This window comes from Mustelus asterias, chromosome 3 (assembly GCF_964213995.1).
Source record: "Mustelus asterias chromosome 3, sMusAst1.hap1.1, whole genome shotgun sequence".
NCBI classification, from domain to species: Eukaryota; Metazoa; Chordata; class Chondrichthyes; order Carcharhiniformes; family Triakidae; genus Mustelus; species Mustelus asterias.
Window position 1 is genome coordinate 46,037,087 of NC_135803.1, and position 22,458 is coordinate 46,059,544.

Genomic DNA, 22,458 nt, shown 5'->3' on the forward strand with positions numbered 1-22,458 from the left:
ATAGTAGAGCGATAATACTACTGGGCCATCGCTTCCCAATGGGCTATGGCTTTAATGCCCATGAACTGAAAATTAATTTGCCACGTCAATTACAATCTAGCACATTCATTTTCATTAAATCAGAAACAGAATCTCAGCCGGGCTGACAGCATCTGTTGCCTCTATTCTCTCTTCACCTGCTGAGATTTTCAAGCATTTTGTTTGTTTCAGTTTCCAGCATCTGCAGTATTTTGCTTTTTATCATTTTCAGGAAATATACTGGTTCAGTGTAGGCAAAGAAAAATGTATTTATTGACTGTCAAAGAAAGTCACCCCATCTTGACCAGGCTAACTTCTTGCAAATCACAGAACACAAGCTTTTTAAATTTTTATTTTTCTGTAAAAATGTATGACCACATGCAGACTAAAAACCAGTCTAACAAAGTAATCACCACAGTTTTAACAAATGAACTCATACTTAAATATACCCACTTTCCATTTCATTGTATAAAAATAAGGTATATTTCTACAGCAATCTCCTTTCAAATTCTGTAGAATAGAGAGAAACTCTGCATACACAAATCTGTCCATGGTTAACTGTACACTGTCAAATAAAGTATTTTTATATTTCTGAAAATGTGCAAATTCTTTTCCATTAATGATCTTTGCATAAACCAAATAACTATTTTAAACAAACCCTTTATAAAAAGCATCATTTACAAGTCAATATACTACACATTAACTTAAGTAGATTTAGGCATTATTGTTAAATTAGCTCTCAGTATTTACCGACGATGCCTGCTGTGTCCTGAGTGACTACTGCTGTGATGTTTGCTTTTATGGGATCTTTCATAAGAGCGTGATCGCTCATGCCTATCCCTATGATGCTCTTTCTCATGCCGTCGTTTCTTCACAAGATCACAGTGGTCCCTGGATTTACTACGACTGCGTGATCTACTGTGGGATTTCTTCCTCTTGTGACCATGCCTAATAGAAATCTTTGTTTCCTCACTGCGATGAGATTTTGATTTGATGTGTGGTGATGTATGATTGTGACGCCGACGAGGGGACACACTGTGACTATGGGACCTGCTCCTTGATCGGGAACTGTAAGTCCCAGATCTGCTTCTTCTATTGTAACTGAAGGAAATAAAAAACAAAATTAAACCGATGCAAAACAAAACAACCAGCACCAACAATAATTTACAGTTGGTTTTGTCAAGAGTGACGAGGAAATAAATACTTAACATAAATCATTCGCAAGCAAGTGTAAACACACAAGGCCAGAATTTGTTACACTCTCCCTAGCAATATAAACAGCCTCAATGTTCTCAATGGAGAATGAGGATAGGGGACAATCAGGTAAACATGCTCACATTTAAGGTGATTAGCTAAGCATGGTCAAGGATGGAGCTGTGATGTTCCTACACATCAGATCGTACTACAATCACTTTCTCCAAGGTTCATATTGAAAATGGCCATTTGAGCAAAATATCTACAAATGTCTTTAAAAATGGTCTGGGAGAACGATATATTTAAAACTAGAAGCAGGTCAAAGGGGGGAAAAAAACCTATAAATTTGGAGACTACAATTATTTACGTCAGAAAACAGTTATAAAACATGACTAAAATCCACAAAAGCACTGTACATTGGTTACTTCTGTTCTAAATTTGATCTGTGTTTGTTATTTGATCTGCAAGAAAGAAAATGAATAATTCAGGGTAAAGTATTGCTATTCAGGATATGATATCACTGTGGTTGTTTTACTATAGATCTGTAATCCTGAGGTCTGCAGGAGATTTGATCGCACCACAACTGGGGAATTTAAATACTATAGGAATTTGGAGTAAAAAGCTAATATCAGTAATGGTGACTGTGGAATTAATGGATTGTCAAAACTCATCTGGTTCACGAATGTCCTTTTAGAAAAAGAAATCTGCGACCCTTATTTGGTCAGGCCTGTACATACTCAGTGGGTTTGACTCTTAACTACCCCTGAACCTAACAAACCACTCCATTATATTCAAAGCAGCGGCCCACCTTCACCTACTCAAGAGCAATTAGGGATAGGCAATAAATATTGGCCACTCCAGCTTGTCAGTGAAGGAATAAAAGTTGGCCAATGACAAATAAATAACTGGTAATCCAGTAATGGCCCATTTTAGAACATAGAACATAGAACATTACAGCGCAGAACAGGCCCTTCGGCCCACGATGTTGCACCGACCAGTTAAAAAAAAAAACTGTGACCCTCCAACCTAAACCAATTTCTTTTCGTCCATGAACCTATCTACGGATCTCTTAAACGCCCCCAAACTAGGCGCATTTACTACTGATGCTGGCAGGGCATTCCAATCCCTCACCACCCTCTGGGTAAAGAACCTACCCCTGACATCGGTTCTATAACTACCCCCCCTCAATTTAAAGCCATGCCCCCTCGTGCTGGATTTCTCCATCAGAGGAAAAAGGCTATCACTATCCACCCTATCTAAACCTCTAATCATCTTATATGTTTCAATAAGATCCCCTCTTAGCCGCCGCCTTTCCAGCGAAAACAATCCCAAATCCCTCAGCCTCTCCTCATAGGATCTCCCCTCCATACCAGGCAACATCCTGGTAAACCTCCTCTGCACCCTCTCCAAAGCCTCCACATCCTTCCTGTAATGTGGGGACCAGAACTGCACACAGTACTCCAAGTGCGGCCGCACCAGAGTTGTGTACAGTTGCAACATAACGCTACGACTCCTAAATTCAATCCCCCTACCAATAAACGCCAAGACACCATATGCCTTCTTAACAACCTTATCTACTTGATTCCCAACTTTCAGGGATCTATGCACACATACACCTAGATCCCTCTGCTCCTCCACACTATTCAAAGTCCTCCCGTTAGCCCTATACTCAACACATCTGTTATTCCTACCAAAGTGAATTACCTCACACTTCTCCGCATTAAACTCCATCCGCCACCTCTCGGCCCAACTTTGCAACCTGTCTAAGTCTTCCTGCAAACTACGACACCCTTCCTCACTGTCTACCACACCACCGACTTTGGTGTCATCAGCAAATTTGCTAATCCACCCAACTATACCCTCATCCAGATCATTAATAAATATTACAAACAGCAGTGGCCCCAAAACAGATCCCTGAGGTACACCACTTGTAACCGCACTCCATGATGAATATTTACTATCAACCACCACCCTCTGTTTCCTATCCGCTAGCCAATTCCTGATCCAATTTCCTAGATCACCCCCAACTTTGAACAAATTAGGATTCCAATGCATATCCCCATAAAGAATCTTATATGCATTCACTTTTCCCATTATAACTGCCTATGTGCACACTTAATGTTTTATTTATGTATCTTGGTATACAATCTGACCAGTATCCAAATTGCTCACCATCTCCCGTTGTTGTTAAACTACCTGCTTTGCTCAATAACTTCAATTCCTAATGCTCAAAGCAAGATTTAAAACATTTTAAAAATCCAAATTGATCATATTTATTGTTCAAATTGTCTTTTGATGTATTCACAATTGTGCATAACCCCAGATCTTTACCTAAACCAGAATTTGGATTTTGCAGTTCGTCTGGAAGCATCTGTGCCAAAACTATTGAGGTTATTTTTAAAAAGCTTTTACCGCTTTTGCTCTAACTCTACCAGTAATTTGAAGGGAACAGCGAGATAAAATTTACTTTTATTTAATTAAAAAGGCTGTATGGTTGCATGCTATGCAGGAAAGTGAAACTTCTACATCTTTTGTTTAGTGTCCTGAAAACTTGGTGACAAGAGAAAGAGATGCTTCTAGGAAAGCAAGGACTTGTAAATAAAACCAAAGCAAAACTTCAGAAGGAAACAAAGTTTATAAAGAATGGATAAAGGAGCTTCTTTAACTCCCAAGTGCACCTTGCTGTTGTTGCATTCTCGCCCTACATCATACCACCCATTAACCCAATCTAAAAAAAGACATACAGCATGAAGACAGGATAGACACCAATTGTGAGCAATGCTACAGGAGATCAACACAATCTGTGGTGTACGTTTGTCAACTTTTTCCACTAAATATAGTAATCTATAATAGGAATTAAGCACAACCATTGTTATCACACCATGGGGACAATGCAGCACTACTATTGTTAGGAGGTTGCAATTCAAATGATGAGTTTACATTAGTACTGGAAATTTAAAAATAGGAACAGAATAAGCAATTTCAATTTAAGGACCAAAATATATTATGCAACTAGGTCCAATTATCCCCACTCCTCCTGATGACTATTCTTAGCCTTGGCTCCATACACAACAGGAACACCAAGCACAAGGTGACGGAATCCATTTTTCTACAAAATGGATCAAATTATGCCAGAGTATCAAAATGCATTGCAGATCCCATCTCTTCATTTTTATTAACATAAATGTACTTGACTTTGATAAGTTAGAACAATAGCACAGGCTGTAATATTTTACACCCACTCAAGACATTCCAATACTTACTGCCTTCTTGGCGAATGGGACCGTGATCTTGTTCGTGACCTTGAACGGCTGACACTCCTACTGTTTCGGCTTTGCTTACCTTCTTTCCGCAGCCTATAGATTTGGGAAGACAACATTTTTGAATTATGTGGAGATGATTTAGAAGTACAATGCAACAATTTTGAGCTGCAGTACCTCAACGACCATAATCAAGTACTTAAAAGTACAAGGAAAAGTTTGCAGGGCTATAGGAAGAGAGCACTTGCCAATTAGATCTTTCAAAGAGCCAACAGCCACTTTCTCCCTTGCAAGATTGAGATTTTTTTCTACTTTGGGGTACATCTTAAACACCAGACAAAACAAACAGCTCTAAATACACTGAAGAACTTCATGTCAGTTTCAACTCCATGACATCACACCAGCACGTTCATGTATGCACTGATGTCCTGTGTCACCTATCCGCATAACTAGACAAGTTGAACAGCCTTCATTAGGTTGGAAATTAATGTTTTATACTGTTAGCACAAGGGTCAAGATTTTATTGTATTTATACACTTGTATTTAATAAGCACTCAGACTCAAGTTAAGCAGGCAGCTGACAGTACTAACCCATTGTAAGGGCTTTTAGAGTTCAACTGACGGTCTTCTGGTTCCTTTTTGATAGTTTTAGGATTTTGAATTCCAGGTGTCTTCTCTTCAGTTTTAGCTTCTCGGGGAGAACCTAAAACAAAATATTTTCAGAATTTGACATATCAAATGTAATAGTCTTTTAATTCTGAAGCATATATAGCTGTATATTTATCTTCAAATACAAGAGTAAAGTACCTCAGTTACAATTCATCAGATTAACCTCAATTTTTAAACTTAAACTTTCAGCTAAATAGACGCCCACAACTAAGTCACAAAGAGCTGCTTTATCAATCCTAGTCAGACCAATAGACAATCTTGGGACTGGGAGATTGGCCTGCTAGTATTTACTATGTAGAGTTTGGACATCAAATATACACTTATTGGAAGACATTAGCAGCCTTCTGTCTCATAAGACCATGGTTTATGCAGTGGCGATTTAACTCTCAAGCCCACCTTCAGCGATAATGCTCCGAAGCAAAAAGTGTCTTATCTCCAGGGTGTAAGCCTGGGCAAAATTTATAGAGACCACGGGTTGCCCAATCATCAGGGATCCTGTCTTGACCACACTGGTACAGTTCAAATGAATGCAAACTCTACATGTGGCAAATGGGGGGGGGGGGGGGGGTGGCTCTCCTCAGAGTTCCTATGATGCTTGAGTCAAGGGTCAAAAGGGACCCAACGTCCGTGTGCCACCCCGATGAGGCAGAGCAGATACATATTTGGCTGTTTCACATTGCTGCTGGCTGAAAATGAGAAGCAAGCTAGCACACAAAAGCGGAAGGGAGGAAAAGTTAGTGTTTCCCGCTTTTGCTTTCCACTGAAGACAATCTGACACTCAAACATTTCAAATACTTACATGGTTTAGAACCTGGAGAGAAGCCCCCCAAAGTGGAAAGAGCGGGAGTTCCATCAGGGTTCAGCCCTTTAGCTTTCAATTTAGCTTCTTGTAATGCAACTTTCCTCTTTTCTACTTCTTTCTCCACATGTTCATAGTTAGGCTGTTAAGACAGTCATGTAATCAAATCAAAAGCTACCAAATATAGTACAGGCAGTCACGGCACTTACAACATTTATAAATTTCAACATTTATGACACCACACCAGCACATTTATATGTACACACTGATGTTCTGCAGCACCCATCTGTATAACTGGACAGGTCAAAGTCTTTATTAGGTTGGAAATTAGCGTTCTATACTAGTAACTTTTTTTGGCATAAGGGTTGAGATTTTAATGTACTTATACACTTGTATTTCATAAGCACTCGAGACCCAGAAGTTACAAACAGGCATCTGACCATGATCAATGGTTTCAATATGTCCCTCACGCTAACTAAGCAGCATGTGCCAATCTGTGCAGGCATCAAAAGCAAGACAGGGCATGGGTTGAGAGCACTTAAATGCCCAGCACCGCATGAGTGATTTCCGGCCTCAATTCAGGAACCAATCTCCCATTGTTCCTTTGGGAAAATTGGTTCTGACTTCCGTGGTTTTCAGGAACCACTTGTGTCACAGGTCCAAGGAATGCCCGTTTTACACAATGGATAACCAATGTTTAACCTATCGGGACACATTAGAAATATGGGAAAAAAATATTACTTGTCTAACTGACCTTTTTTCGAGTGTAAAGTTTTAAAGTGGTGATGCAGATATCCTGGATTTCCTCTTCATTTGCACCAAAAAGCACAAACCAATGAGGGCGATTTGGCAAAGCAATCTAAAGATGTAAAGAAAAAATGAAGCTAAGCAATACGAAATACATAATTCCATGCAACACTGAATCGCAAGTATCTATTAATTAATAAAACCACTAGCAAGATTAGTTGCCAACCATGTGGATACCTACCCATCTTGGAATTTCCCTTACCTCAGCTGTACCACAAGAGAATCATCTACAAGTTTCCAGCTAGAAGGCATTAAGGCCCAAAAACACAGTATTACTTTGCCTCCCAATTAGCATGCAGCAAACTGAGCATTTAATATGGCACTCATTAAATCAGATGTTAACACTAGAAAGACAGCCCTATTTTGAATTATCACAGGCTGATTATAAAGTTTAGTACAAAAAACTTGGGAGAAAAAGTTACAAGTATTTACAGATTTATTTTCAACCAGTCACTGTCCACTCACCTGTAAAGCTCTAGCTGCAAGGTAGATGCAAGCACAAGCTACAGTTTCAGGCTTAAACCGGACAAATACACTTGTGCGGAGACTGTCATTCATATAATTCCTGAAAGACATCACATAAGAGTTATTAGTAGTTAATTAACTCCAAGTACATACAATAAGAAAGGAGACTCAGAACATTGTTCTTTTTTCTTAGTTGGGTTAAGTTGATTGCCATGTTAAATTGCCCCTTAGTATTAGGGACTAGCAGGGTAAAAATGTGGGGTTGCGGGAATAGGATCTAGGTGGAATCATTGTCAGTGCAGGCGTGATGAGCCGAATGGCCCCCTTGTGCACAGTAGGTATTCTATAATATGATTCTATGAATATGCCCTCTGATATCTTCAGCACAGACCTCAAATTTCTAATAAAGGCATCATTTGAAATATGGAATGCACTACATACGCACACGTTAAGCCACATTTCAAATCTATAAATATGCTTGCACAAAAAAAAATTACGGGGAATTTTTCAAACCATCCAGCTAAAATTCTCTCGCAGCTTTCAAGGAAAAGCAACATCCAAAGTAAGCTAAACAGACGGGTTCCTAAAGAGGATACATGTAGTCCCTGTTCTGGAAATAGAAGAAATCAAAGTACATAATTCATGCCCATATCTGCACTCACTGGCTTCCCAACAGAACAATTAATTACATTTACAAAATGTGCTCAGGTCAAAGGGAAAAGTAATGTATCCAAAAATATTTTTCTAGTGGAAAATGCATCATGTGAGACAGCAGGGCACCATATAGTGCATGGACCAGAGGCAAATCAAGTCATGCAACCAGCCTACCAAATACAAGAAAAATATTGGCAGTGCTGCCACTCTTGCCGAGTGGGAGGGTAAAAAGTGCCATGATCTGAATGGCCATTTTGATTTACTGCACAATTCACATACCAAAACTGAAAATCTGACCTCAAATGCCAACAGTCCCCTTGGAACTGTACCGTAGCAGGGTTACTGCCTTCATGAATAGTCAGGAGAGAACGGAAAGGATATAATATTTCCAAGTATACCTCTACATTAGAACCAGTAGTCAGGTTGGAAGAGTTCCTTCATAAGGCTGACAGGACCCAGGTTTGTGACTATGCCAGTCTATTAAAGAATTACATCCAAAACAGTCTCTCAAACGGTGGTTGTATTTTCAGAATACTTATTTCAGATCGCGTGCATTTAATAATGGTTTTTTAAAAATTCAAAAAAGTCAGGTAAGGGATAAAAGTTTTTTTAAAAATCAAGTTAAGCCTTTATTGTGCTTTAATTTTGTCACCCTCAATTTGTCAAGAGCCACCACAATTAGGAAAAGATGGATGTGATCAAAAGGGCTTTCAGCTATTCATGAATTTTAGCTGAGGTATTACACCAATCTAGAAAGGGTTAGAAATGCCTCCACTTTCTTTCAAAAAACATACTAGCATACGAGAAAAGGGTATTCCATTTTAAGATTTTTCAGGCAAATCTTTTCTAATAGTTCAATTGAAACTCTGTACTGCAGCAACATTCATAAAGTGACCAGTTTTACCTAATATTTCAAATCACAATTTGAAACAAAGGTACTTTATTGACAATGTGATTCAGACCAAGTTTAGCCAACAGCAAAAAATGGCAAGTATAATTATTTTAACACCCAGTTTATTGACTCGTGTTCAAAATATCTACTGCTCCCTTTCAGACAGGGATCAAAATTGGTAGGCTGAATTTGAATGACTCGCTGTCCTAGCTGCAACCACAGCAATTACTTAAGGCATAGAGTGGAATGATAGGGATTCTGAATGTTAAGAGCCACTGAAGCAAACAGCACTTTTTAGTGGAACATTTGCAAAGCTGAGGATAACTATCAACTTGGTCTGGTATTCCAATACATATACAAAAGGGAGAGGCTGGTTGAATAAGAAAGTTATTCCTGTTTCAAATGTATTCACAGCTTCCATGCATCTGCACTTGTGACTGAGGTACCTGTCCTATGCAGCACAAACCTATTCCTTAAACTTAACATTGTCTAAGCATGAGTTTTCCCTTAAAGCTTTCACTTAATTGATTGCAATCTGCTACATGGCAAGTAGTCTTATCAACATTCAGTACCCACCACTCAATATTCATAATAAACATTGTCCAATAAGGCGAAGTTGTATTTTTTTTAGTTAGTTTATTAAACTGATGCAATTTAAACGGGCTCATGTAGCTTGGCTTCAGAAAGTGGTCCTGGCCTTAATTAGTTTCAATTATGAACTGAGATTTAGCTTTCAAATATTAACCGTAACTTTTGTATCAACATTTTCCATTTATAGATGACCTCACAGCTACACCCATCCTACAGGAGTACACCCTTGATCAAGTGGGATCAACCATACATAGAAAGGTCAAATTCACAACCCATTACCCATTCTACTATTTAGAAGAGAAAGACAGCAGCAGAAAACAAAAGTTATTTAGTTGAGATTGAGAGAATGATGTTCACAAGCCTCCATTCTGCATATTACATCCAATTCTAATTCTGGCAGCAGAGCTGTATGCAATGAGAGAAACAGAAATAATCAACAACATGGAACTAGTTCAAGATGCAACTCACCAACCTACAAACAAATTAAGTGACTTAATGGTGAGACACAAGTTTAAAATTTGTGAGCAATTGTATTAAAATAATTCTTCAGATTCCCATAACCACATCTACTCTTCCCCACCCCCACCAAGTTCAAGTAATGAGCTAAAGTCATATCCATATAGGAAGCAGAGACAATTCTTGGCTGGTTGGTCTAGTCAAGGATAGGTTGCAGCCTGTAAAAGACCTTTAGTTGTATGCTTCAAAATCTTGTATGCTCCAGTAATGTTAAATATTTATAGTGTAGCAATTAATATGATTCAGTTCCTTCTCTTCATGCTTTAAAAATTCACATTTTAAAACTTAGTCAACTAGAAACATTAGACATATAATCTAAGTTACTGCAAGTACACGTGTTGAATATCCATTTCCAGAAGTCAATACAAATCCTTCAAAACCCCGCCAGAACTAGATGATGTTGCCAGATGTTTTGTGACCACTTCAGTGAATAGCTGTCTCGGATGAGAGCTTGCACTGGATTGGCTGAAGGGGCAACCAATCAAAGGCCATCCTGAGGTCATGTAGTTGAGAAGCAGTTCAGAGGGCTGAGTTCTATGACTTACCATCATGGACTACCCTTTAATTAAAAAGAGTAGAAAAAAGAACAAAGTTAAATTGAGTCCTCCTTTATGATAGTGAACAAACAAGCCATGAAAACAGTATATCGAAATTACAGTACCATGTTCATCAAGAATCAGTACAAATGCACACCATTTAAAAAATGAGTTGTTACACCGAATTGTTGTACCCGTTTCTGTATGGATACAATTACAAAAGTTAGAATGCCAATTGTCAATTTTTAGCACAAAGAATTTTAGGTGTACAATATATATTAAATACACACTTTCAATTTCAGATACAGTTTCCTTGGCTTTACATTTAAAGAGGAGACTTACCAGGCTGTTTGGACAAGTGTTTGATTCCTTTCGCACTCGAGCACTTGAAGATACATAAAAATTATCTAGTAGGGAGAAGAGAATTAGATTGTTATTTTTAAAAACGTAACTTCCAGTTTTACATGAGTAAAATGCAACTGTCTACAGACTTACCTTGTGTGGATGCTTTACATGAACGCAAAATCCCAATTCCTTCAACACTCGTCTTTCTGCTTTGATCACTTGGTTTTTGGTGTTAATGTAGTTTTGATCAAGTATCAGTGGTGTTGGAGTCCTGGTTTAAAAAAATCAAAACTATTTGCAAGTCTAAAACAGAAACACTCGAAATTAGTTTGTTCTTCTAATTCTCTACAAGGGACTTTTTTTCCCTTCCAACCAACCAGAAGAAACTCCTGTAACTGCCTCCAAAGCTTTGGTCTTGTGCTGTCCATTTCAAGCTGAAAATTATACAGCAAATATGCTGAACAACCTGTTTAGCAGTTACCACCATTTATGAAGGAAATAATATTCTAGAGTAGAACCTATCCAAGAAAGTAAGGCCATTAAAATAGTTAGATGGTTAGCAATTTCTGTTTACTGAACATTAGACATATCTAAACTTCAAAAGCTAAATCATGTGCATTTTGTTAATATTCACATTTTAAACAACACCATACTCTGTGCAACAATAAAGACCTGACAGAGATCGGACTTAAATATCTAATTTAAATGCACAAAATGCACAGAACATTATTCTGTAAGTAATCGTTTCACGCAACTTTAAAAATGTTTTTAATCATTCTTCTGATGCCAATCTGCTCAAAATCACACAACTAAGTCTTCTTTCAATGTTGTCATCTTAAACCACAGAAAAGATTCTGCAAAACATAAAATTCGAATAATCTCATAATTGACTTATTTGATGTCTAAATTGTTTACTACATTTAAAACCAAGACTTCAAAAACAACTTGAGAAAATAGAGTATTTTTTTGATTCAAGACCAATGTGCAAGTCTTTAAGGCATTCTCTAAAAACACACACAACTATACAGAAGTAAAGCTTCTTTCTACTCACCTACAAGGTGTTACCCCTGCCCCTCCATATGCTAAAGAGCTGTATTTGTTGGCTCAGTTAGAACTAAATGCCATTACCTCCAAGTGCAGTTTTCAAACAGTGAATCAAGTATTGACATAGTAAACTCAGCTCCAGACTTATTGGAGCAGCTTAGAAAGTTGTGTTTTTACTTGATCAATAGGGCTTGTAGGTGTTGAATGCCCGATTTAAATATACAGTAATTTGACATTAATTGCAGTATTTATGGCAATGCTTGCAAGGTTAATTGGAGCATTTAACTATATTATAGATCTGAGCTGAATATCTTGGGGCTCAACAAATCCCAACTCTGTTCCAACATCTACTTTTATCTGTCTTATACCCACCAACCCATAAAATAACTCCACTGAAAGTCATTTTTAATGATATTTCCATATCAATAACATTAGTTTTAACAAGTTATTTCCCATATATGGGTACGGCTCCCCCACTTCATTGGCAATTACTTTTATTCTATTCTAGTCTATCAAGGCTAACTTCTAATTACAAGTCGGTAACACTGCTTACCAACCACCTACTTCTAAATGGGATGATGCATTTGAAGATATTTCCTTCTGCTGAACTCAAGCTAATTAATGCTCTCCAAGATGTATGCATTGGTAAGCACTGGGATGTTCTAATTAGGTAATAAACAGATCATTGACTTATAGTCAATCTTAATTCAACAGTTCGATTCACTGCATCTAAATTGACTAACTTAAGTTATTGTATAATAGTTAAAACGGCCAAATAAGAACAGATTTCAAGGCAGTCTTTAAGGTGGTCATGAAACATAATTGAGTATTTATTTACTGTCTCTAGCTTTATATATTTATGCCCAAAATCTATAGAAAGTTCAGTATCACATAACAGAGTACTCAAAAATTACGAAACTGAAAGCCACCAGAAAGATTACATACATCAGTAAGTTCAAAGTCTGAGAAGTTTGTACTCCCTGAAATATTGTTTTGCTAATTGGGACAGCACAGTGGCTAGGACCTGGGTTCGATTCCCAGCTTGGGTCACTGTGTGCAGTTTGCACATTCTGCCCATGTCTGCGTGGGTTTCCTCCGGGTGTTCCGGTTTCCTCCCACAGTCCAAAGATGTGCAGATTAGGTGGAGTGGCCATGCTAAATTGCCCCCTAGTGTCAGGAGACTAGCTAGGGTAAATGCATGGTGTTATGGGGATAGGGCCTGGGTGGGATTGTGGTCAGTGCGGACTCAATGGGCCGAATGGCCTCCTTCAGCACCGTAGGATTCTATGATAATAGCAAATTCCAGTACCCACATTTAATATCTTTTTCTTATCCTAACCACATCACCCATGCATTTCTACATACATAATACAAATCCACAGAAGGCTTCCTGCATTCCTTAACTGTAGACTGATCTTCTCCCAGTGGAACATTTTTTTGCTGGAGTCAATAGGATGATGTTAAAAGTGCATCCAATTCATTATACAGCATGTCCTCGACTTTACGATGTTAAAGTTACATCCAATGGCACTTACAAATTTATAAACTGACAATTTTGTATTCACATCGGTTTCAACTTTATGTACACCAGAGAACAAGTTCAAATATTCATATATGTACATCGATGCTCTGCATCGCCCATCTCCCCAACTCGAGACATTCAGTTGCTGCTCCAAGACATTTTTACTTGGTGCATCTTGTCTTTCCAAACTTTTAAAACTTAATAATAGATGAGTAAACTTCTGGGTTATTTTGATGAAAATAGGGTATCAGGCCTTGGTTAAGGAAACGATCCCCCATTTATTACTGTTTTCAGGAACCAATTGTACCACAAGTCTGAGCACTACCTGTATAGCAAGTTCAAAGGAAAGCAGAGGCTAGCACTCAAGAACACTTGTCCAAAGTATGTTTCTAACTGCTAAACCATTAACAGTTAAGGGTGGCTCATGGATTTGTATGAAGATGATTAATGTATTACTTAAATTTAACAAACATTTGGATTCAGTCATTTGTAAAACAAAAATACCATAAATCAGTGAAAAGCAACCTTGAATTGATTTTACTTTTTTTTATTCATTCAAGGGATGTGGGCATTTATTGCCCATTCCTAATTGCCCTCGAGTTACAGTGTTGATAATATTCTCTCTGGATTTTGACAATTTAGTTTTATTTCCTAACAGTTATTTACCAAGTATTTTAAATTCATAAGATTAAACATGCCAAACAGTTAAGATAGGGCACTAATAATTTTCAGATACAAAGCATTAAATGTAATGTCAACCCACTAGAATTCTGTACCTTTTAAACTGAATGGTTTAGGTAGAAAATTAAGTTTCAACAGTGGAACATTCAAACAGGTTAATATGATTAATGACCAGCATAAGCGATTTCCCAAATAGCATTTCCACTTTTACATATTTACCAGTCATCCAACATGGAGCACATGCCCCCAGATTTTGATTAGCAATCTGCTTTTGATTGATGAGCTTCCACTATTCTTTTCTGACAGTATAAAATCCTGAAATTTGATGAAATCTTTACCTGCATGCAGTATTGAGAAATATAGACCAGCAGTTCTGTGATTAAAACCTAGTCTGAGCTTAGCCAGGGCATTTGCTACAAGTAGACAGGTACGAGGAAAAACAAAAACATTAGCCTTACTGCTTCTAAATACACTACTGGAAAATGAATATGGAAGAGGAGAACAAGAAGTGACTTGGTTGGCAGTTATCTCCATGGACAATCTATCAAAACCCGGCTTATTATTGAGGGACCACCAGGTTATCAGCAATGAAATTACTCCCCAGAAAGAGTTGACACATTGATTTGGAGAGGAGATGCGGTAGAAGGGAATTTAGCGAAATGGGGGAGTAAGCAATAAAAGTGTAAAAAAACCAAGCATGGTACGGTTTTTAAAATTTTTAAATCAATTTTAGATAATTGCGCATTCATGCATCTACCTGTCACTCGAATGATCCACATTATTTCAGAAAAATAATCTTAAGAGTTTGTTGCCAGTGTGAACTTCCCATTATAAATAACTGGGATGTACATTTTATACTGGAAACTGCCCATGTAAAGTTTCTACGCACTAGTTACACCCTCCCACAGCTGGTGACATTTTATAACTGAGTTTCATATTTCCTTATAGTTTGAGCTGGACTACAAAAAATCTAATGCTGCAACCTACAGCTTCTCTGCATCTTAAAGCTGCTGTACATTCTGCCTAGTATATTTTTAAAAAATGTATGATACCTAAAATAGGGAGTAAGTTGCATCTGCACACTTGTCCAACCATGTTGCCAATGACAATTTAGTCACTCCATGCAAAATGTCTTGGGAAATTAAACATTAGAAATGCAATTATAACTTGCTGAAATGCTTCTTTCTGGTGTGTTGGATAAAATGCATAAAACTATTCTTCCCGACACCATGCAGTTAACGTTTTGTGTCTTTGCACTGACAATTAAAATCTTCAGCAAAAAACAGCACATTTGAATAAAATTATTTTAGTGCAAGATTACTTTACCAACTGATTAGCCACAATTACTATTTTGTTAATTATATTGTGAATGCGAGATTAGCTGGAAAAATCATCTTGCAAAATTTAATGTATCGTGGCATTAATGATTGAATGGAATCCCTACGATGCAGAAGAAGCCAATTGGCCTATCGAGTCTGCACTGATTCTCTGACAAGAGTATCTTAGCCAGGCCCTCTCCCGTGCCCCACCCCATAACCCACACATTTGAAATTCATCTAACCTACACATCTTGGGACACTAAGGGGCCATTTAGCATGGCCAATTCATCTAACCTGCACATCTTTGGACTGTGGGAAGAAACTGGAACATCTGGAGGAAACCAACGAAGACACAGGGAGAATGTGAAATTTCCACACAGAATCACCAAAGGCTGGAATTGAACACAGGTCCCTGGAGCTGTGAGGCAGCAGCGTTAAATTGTGCCATCTTGCCACCCTTGTTTCCAATTTTGATTCTGGCCTAAGCTAACTTGAGTTTCCATTCCCACCTTAAACCACATTTATATTTTGATACCATTATCTGACGCCAGCATCAAGATCACTGGCTAAGCTTTATTACTTCAATACGAGGCGCTACCCGACAGTCCTCGCTGTTTAATTTGCTGCCCACGATCTTCCAGACATTAGCCAATTATCTCAGATGCTGCTGGTTAACCATTTTTAATTTTTTAAGTCTACTTGTTTGGAAAGAGCTATTGCTAACCGTGTTTTTCTTCACTGGTGCAGTTAGAATTTATCAAGTTTAGGAGGTTCAGTGCCAAGAACAAATCTTTCCAAGACACCAGGACAACGAAGTTCAATTCAGCAAATTCAGGTATCCAAAAGCACACTACAGCAAGAGTCATTGGGGTTTTAATGCTAGACAGTCTCATTGCAGTTTAAACACTCCAAGAAAACATGCACGTGCTTACAGAAGTTTGGTGCCAGTGTAAGTTAATTCCAGCTATGAACTGCATCTAGCATAAAATATCCTAACTGATTCTGGATTAAAGTAAAACATGGTGCGCCTCCAAAAAATCCCACTTTCTCTGATTCCAATGTCAATTCAAGCCCGACTCCAAATTGAATTTCAACTGAAAAGTCAATGTTCAATAAAATTACTGCGCACCTGCATTGTAGTCATGGAGTAAATGCACCCCAAAGACTAACATTCATATAGCAATTAAACATCTAATTCCTGTAATGTACAGAAACGGTCTCAACATCTACCATTTCAAACAGTAGAATCTAACAAAACAGCAATGAGATGGAACAGCCAAAATTAACTGTTCTGTATGGTGTTGGGCAAAGGTGAAGCACTGCACAAGAGAACTCCTGAACAAAAAAAGGGTTGTAAACATTAGGTATTTGATAAAGATTCTACTGCACCATGAAGGGAACTTGTCTGAAATGAGATTTGCAATGACCTGAGGCTGGGCCTCAGTTGAACTTCTCGTCAAAAAGGCATCACCTGAATGCAGCATTCCCTCAAACACTGCACTGAAACATAAGCCTGGATTGCACAATCAGGTCCTGGAAGAAATCTTGAATCTAGATTTTTCACTCAGGTAAGGGTTCAATTTGAACCAAATTCTTGGTGATTTCAGATCAGGTTTCAGCCGGCATTGTTAAATATCAAAGCGAAATATAGCAGCAAGGGCAGCTACAAATTTTATTTTTGAAAAGTTGAACATTGCTATTCATAATGTGTCACCCAACAATCCACTTGTTATATTTTGGACCATTTTAACCACTGTTTCTAAAAAATAACTTAAAAATATGAACTTCTATCCTTTAATCACACCACAAAAAAAAACCATTTACAGAAGTGCAAATGCTGGGGCACATTTACCATGAACAGAATGGACAATTCCTCAACTTACCACAAAATTCTAGCCTTACTTTCAAAAACCAAGTACTAAAACTTAAGCAGAGTAACGTGCAAAACATTTTGGTCCATCTCCAACAATACCTCACTAATTTCAAAAGCCCTATTATAAATTGGGAAAAAAAGCAATTGGATTCTTTACACGCTTCAAGTTTCTGAAGAAACATACTAACCTCCCTGTCATTCAGAGTAGATATTTATTTTTTAAAAAGCCAAGGCAAAAATGTGATGGTACCACCTGGACAGCAAAGACAAAAAGCTGAGAGCCAAGTACAGGAGTTCCTAGGTTTTAATGGTGCTGTGCCCAACCTTCCAAAGCCCCCGATTCCAGTGACCCGTTCAAAGAGCACTGGTTCTCCATCGGGATCAAACGGCACTTCTTATTTTCACTGTTGCCATGTCGACAGCTTCATCTTTACGTACCATTCCACATCACCCAGTCTTTGGTAAATGTAGTTGGTCGCTGTTAGGTTGGTTGCAAGGGAAAAAAGAATAAAAGTCAATATTGCATTTTAACTTCATGCACAATAGTAAAAATGATCACAGTAAGAAGCAACCCGATTTTCATATACAAATTGCATTATTCAAGACTAATCATCCTCTATCAATGATTTTTTTGAATCTATCATAAATCCTGTGAAATTATGGTTCATCATATTTTTCCTTTTTTGACAAAAGAATTCTTCCTGGTGCATCACTAAGTCACTAAAAGTGGGGAAAAAGAGGTTAACTTTCTCTCCCTTCCCCGCAACAGCGATAGAACGGGTAACCTTAAAATTCTGCAGATTAAAAACCAATTAGCCTTCCATTTTAACTGTAAGAAATCACTTATCCCATTATTTTATTTACACAATACTGTGGCTCAATTAACTAAAAATTACTAGCTTCAATTAAACAGCTGATGTACAAAAAAATACAAATTCACACAATAGAGCATTAGAATGCAATTGTAATTTTAGTTCTTCAAACTTTAGGAAGTAAATGTTTCTTGGTCATCTGCTACATATGCAAACTGGTGAAGTGGTATTGTATTCACAGTAGCTTTAAATAGTCAGGTTCAGGCCTGACATCTTCACAGATTCATACTGCCATTTATCTAGTTACATGTGCCTTGTGCCAGTGTTTCCAGACTGCTTCTTCTGAGATGGGAAGGAGCAGCACAATGTTGCATTATGACTCGAACATGCCAGTGAACTCCGGAAGGCCATCAGTTCCTTTACATAGTTTTCATCTACTTGGCCAACTCATGAATTCTAGACTCTGGTCAGCACTTTTGCAAGTAACTTTTATATTTGGTGCTATAGTTTGGATCACAGAGGACCATTGCCTTTATTCCCTCCTTGAATTTAGATTGTTGGCAAAATTGTAGGCCCACATTTTAGATTTGAGCTGTTTATACTATACAAGGAGTGTGCAATCTACAGAAGGAAAACCAGCTTGCCTCCAACAGCAACACTCCTGTATAGTGCTAAGAGTATAGTTAAATCTGATCACAACAGAACAAAGTTCATTTATAACAGCGATATGCCATTCTTACCTATCTTACTTCACAGTATTGAGGTAAAGGAGAAATATCTTTCAATTTAAGTTGATGCCTTATAGCTATCAATTTGATACAGTACAACTCAAACATGACTCCCTAGCTTATCTTAGCTTCCCTATTTTAGTTTATTGCATGTTTAAAATTAATGTCTTACTGCCAAAACTGAACTCAAAATACAAAATTTCCTCTCACCAGATCACCTGGTATGTGCTCACTGAGTTCATTCCCCATCCAAATTTTATGTTTTTAAAGATAAAGACTCACCCTAGAGTACAGGTTTACTTGTGTTAGATCACTTGCACCACTCAAAAGTGGCTGTTCTTCACCCACAAACTTAGACAATGAACGTTAGCAGACTACTCGGTTAGAAACTTAACGTCAGCCTACCCCCTTGAACACATTCCGGCATGAGTTATTGGGTTGTAATGGATTCTTCCTGTTTATCCTTCCCCAACACTGGGTCACAGAGTTTGGGTAGTAATGGATTCTTCCTGTTCATCCTTCCCCAACTCATGGGTCACAACCAAGTGTAGCACCTTTGGTACTAAGATCAGCTAATTCAGCGCAGGTCAAAAATTGAACCTGGGACCATCCTGGTCTGCATGGCAGTTTTCCCCACTCAGCCAACAGTGAAGATCAGGTGCAACTGATCAATAAGATTCCTGAAAGTTTGGGCATGTTAAGGAATATTTTTGGCAAATCAGCAAACATTGGAGTTGAAGAAAAGGGCTTACCTTTTGCCTCTTAGCTGGCGCAAATGGTGGAATACATTTATGACATCTCTCACACGGCGAGGGGCTTCTTCAATTTTTGATGCAAGATTGATACAAGCCATTGCAACAATCTGAAAAATAACCATTTTCATTACCAGCTGATCTCCCATGTTGAGTCACATGGCCAGTGGATTATTTTGTAACAGGAACAGAAAAAGCATTATTTGATATAACCTCTTATCTGATCTTTTAGACCACACCTTGAAAGATAAATTGATATCCAGAGATCCAGAGATCAGTGTATTTTTGAGAGGAATATCACAACATAAATCATTGAAAAACATTTCCAATGTGATCTGAATATGGGACACATCCCAAAAATTGAAAGATACACCAAGCAATCTCGTGTGACATTGCACTGATGTGAACCTGAAGCACAGTTAGAAGTTGATATAACTGGACCAGGATTTGCTAATACTCGACCCCAAAACAGCATATTTAAGAATGTGATAAAAGTATACTTGAACACAAATATTTACTACTGAAGCCAGTGCTAGTTCAGAAAGTTGAAAGAACAAATGATCCTATATTGCTTCCCCCACCAAGATGATGGGAACTAAAAGCTGCTCAAGATGACCACAATCAAAGTAACCTGATGGCAGAGTAACCCGACTACTGCTAGTAAGTTAGGGTCAAAGGTGATCGATAACAGACATGATAAAAAAGTTGTTATATGATCACCGAACAATTACAGCATAAAAAGGCCATTCAGCCTATGGAGTCTGCAACAGCTCTGGACAAGAGCAATTCAATTAGTCCCACACCTCTGCCCTTTTCCTGTAGCTGCATGCATTTATCTTTAGGTACTTAACCAATTCCTTTTAAAAGCTATTATTGAATCCATGTCTACTACCCTCTAAGGCTTGCTAGTGTTTTCTCTGTCTTCGCCTACCACCTCTGTTGGGAGCCAGGAACGAGGGTCTAAACTTTAATTAACCTAGGGCATTCAAGGATGATTTCAGGAAGCATCTATAAAAGGGTCATCACAATTTCTAACTCATTCTCAACCCTCCAGAAATTTGTGATTTGAGGATCAATTGAAAATTGCAGAAATTTGTTAAATCATTGAGTTAAGAAGCCAGATCAGACATGATGCAACTAAATGGCGCAGCCTGACTCACACCCGTTGTTTCAGAAATATAGTTATGAGTAATCGCGAAAATACAATCCAATGCCACAATTTCACAATACAGAGTTGGGACCCTGGTGCTCCGACAGGGGGTTAGAAGCTGAACTCCAGGCCTGGCTCAGGGAGTGGGGGGCAGGCAGGCCGCACACACTAGCCCCAAGGCCGCTTCCATCAATCAACCAACCGCCCGGCCTCCATTTCCAACAGAATTTCTGCCGGGGGCCCACCACAAAAACCGAGCCAAATAAAAACAGGCCCTCCCGGAGGACTTCCCCCTTCCCACCGCCGGCCGAGCCCCCGCCGGGGACTCACCTCGAAACTGTGCTTGACGAAGGACTTGGAGAAGAAGAAGCGCTGGAACAGGACCTGGGCCGTCGCCATGGCCACCTGCGGGGCAGAGAAAACGGGGCAAAGTTTCAGAGAGAGAGGTTGAAGCGGAAGATCAGGCGCGGCGCGGCGCAGCGCGGCCTCCCCTCCCCCCACAGCGCCGGCGGCCTCACCGATACCCACCTGCGGCAGACGCAGCAAGATCCCGGCCGACTGAATCAGCTCGCAGCCCAGGATCCGCAGGTCAGTCTCCACCTCCAGGTCCAGGCCATCCTGCATGGACGGGGTGGGCGAGAGCTTCTCCTCGGGGATCAGGGAGTTGTCGATGGTGAGGAAGACGGCCGAGTAAACCTTGTCTCCGATCAGGATGCCCTCGCTCGCCGCCATTTTGCCTCCAACACAAAATAAAATGGGAAGAAAAGGAGCGGGCGCGGCGCAGGCGCAGTGCGAACTGCCCCCACAGCCCGTATCAATCCCCGCCACAATATAGATCCACAGAAAATACACCCCCAAAGCGGCAAGAAAAAAAACCCTTCCAACGGTCCCGAAATGCGCGCTGTCGCGTTTTTATTATTTTCCCCTAGACCGCCTCAGTTTCATCTGCCTGGAGGGACGACCCGACATTAGCCATGGCGAGGGGAAATGCCGTGACGTAATCGAGTCTCTTCACATCCCCCCCCCGGCTCGGCGGAAGGAGCGATGCCCGGAACCCATTGCGTCATCCGGCGGCGGAAGCGCGCGCCCAGTCGCTGACGTCAGCGGGAGCCGCTCCTTTGTGACGCACGCGCGCAGTCTGACGCAATGTGACCAATGCGGATGGAGCGGCGGGGGGGGGGGGAGGGGAGACACCGCTCTCCTATTGGCTGCCTTGCCTTGCCAGGACAGGAACACGTGTTTTCCTGGAATGCAGAGACTGTTTCCCGCGGGCGCCACTTGTTTCAATGAAACTGTAGCTTACATGTAGCATGTGGGATGATGCTTGTCCAACCAGAAAGACGTGCAAAAGTCCCATCGCTGCAAAACCACAAGCATAGCATCAAGAAGCATCAGCAATGTTTTCGTAAATGCTCTCCTCTAATAATCATCGTGCATTAATATTTTGTAAACGAAAATTTGAGTCCAGTAGAAATTGGAGCCATTACGAATAATGATTTTATTTCATTATTGGCACAAGTATTGAGAAACAGTGTAAAGTATTGTTTCATGTGCACTATACAGACAAAACATACCATTCATAGAGTACAGAGGGGAGAAGGAAAGGGGAGTGTACAGTCACAGCTAGAGTGTAGAGAAATATCTGCTTTATGTATGGTAGGTACATTCAAAAGTGATGGCAGCAGGAAAGAAACTGTTCTTGAGTCGGGTTGGTACGTGACCTCAAACTTTTGTATCTTTTTCCTGATGGAAGAAGATGGAAGAGAATATGTCCGGGGTGTGTGAGGTCCTTGATTATGCTGACTGCTTTTCCGAGGCAGTGGGAAGTGTA

At 39.3% G+C, this 22,458-nt stretch overlaps 1 protein-coding gene across 2 annotated transcripts; it reads right to left on the minus strand.

Annotated features, from left to right (window-relative positions):
* Positions 1 to 354: 354 nt before the first annotated feature.
* Positions 355 to 21,471, minus strand: ccnl1a (cyclin L1a). Of its 2 annotated transcripts, none has more exons than XM_078208339.1 (11): positions 21,156 to 21,471; positions 20,958 to 21,032; positions 19,478 to 19,587; positions 10,897 to 11,017; positions 10,744 to 10,808; positions 7,213 to 7,312; positions 6,695 to 6,799; positions 5,941 to 6,082; positions 5,064 to 5,175; positions 4,476 to 4,568; positions 355 to 1,119 (listed from the first exon to the last, which is right to left on the minus strand). In XM_078208339.1, the coding sequence occupies exons 1-11, from the start codon at positions 21,357 to 21,359 to the stop codon at positions 765 to 767; spliced, it is 1,482 nt and encodes a 493-aa protein (XP_078064465.1). In that variant the 5' UTR covers positions 21,360 to 21,471; the 3' UTR covers positions 355 to 764. The 2 variants fall into 2 exon arrangements, with proteins under 2 accessions (XP_078064465.1, XP_078064459.1); XM_078208333.1 differs by having other exon boundaries at positions 10,897 to 11,020.
* Positions 21,472 to 22,458: the final 987 nt, after the last annotated feature.

Bases quoted from the DNA above. Each gene is read 5' to 3' on its own strand.
- ccnl1a (XM_078208333.1), bottom strand. From the start codon at position 21,359: ATGGCGGCGAGCGAGGGCATCCTGATCGGAGACAAGGTTTACTCGGCC. The intron at 10,809-10,896 runs GTAAGTCTGTAG...TCTCCCTACTAG, and splicing joins ATGTAAAGCATCCACACAAG to ATAATTTTTATGTATCTTCA. The intron at 7,313-10,743 runs GTAAGTCTCCTC...GATGTCTTTCAG, and splicing joins ACACTTGTCCAAACAGCCTG to GAATTATATGAATGACAGTC.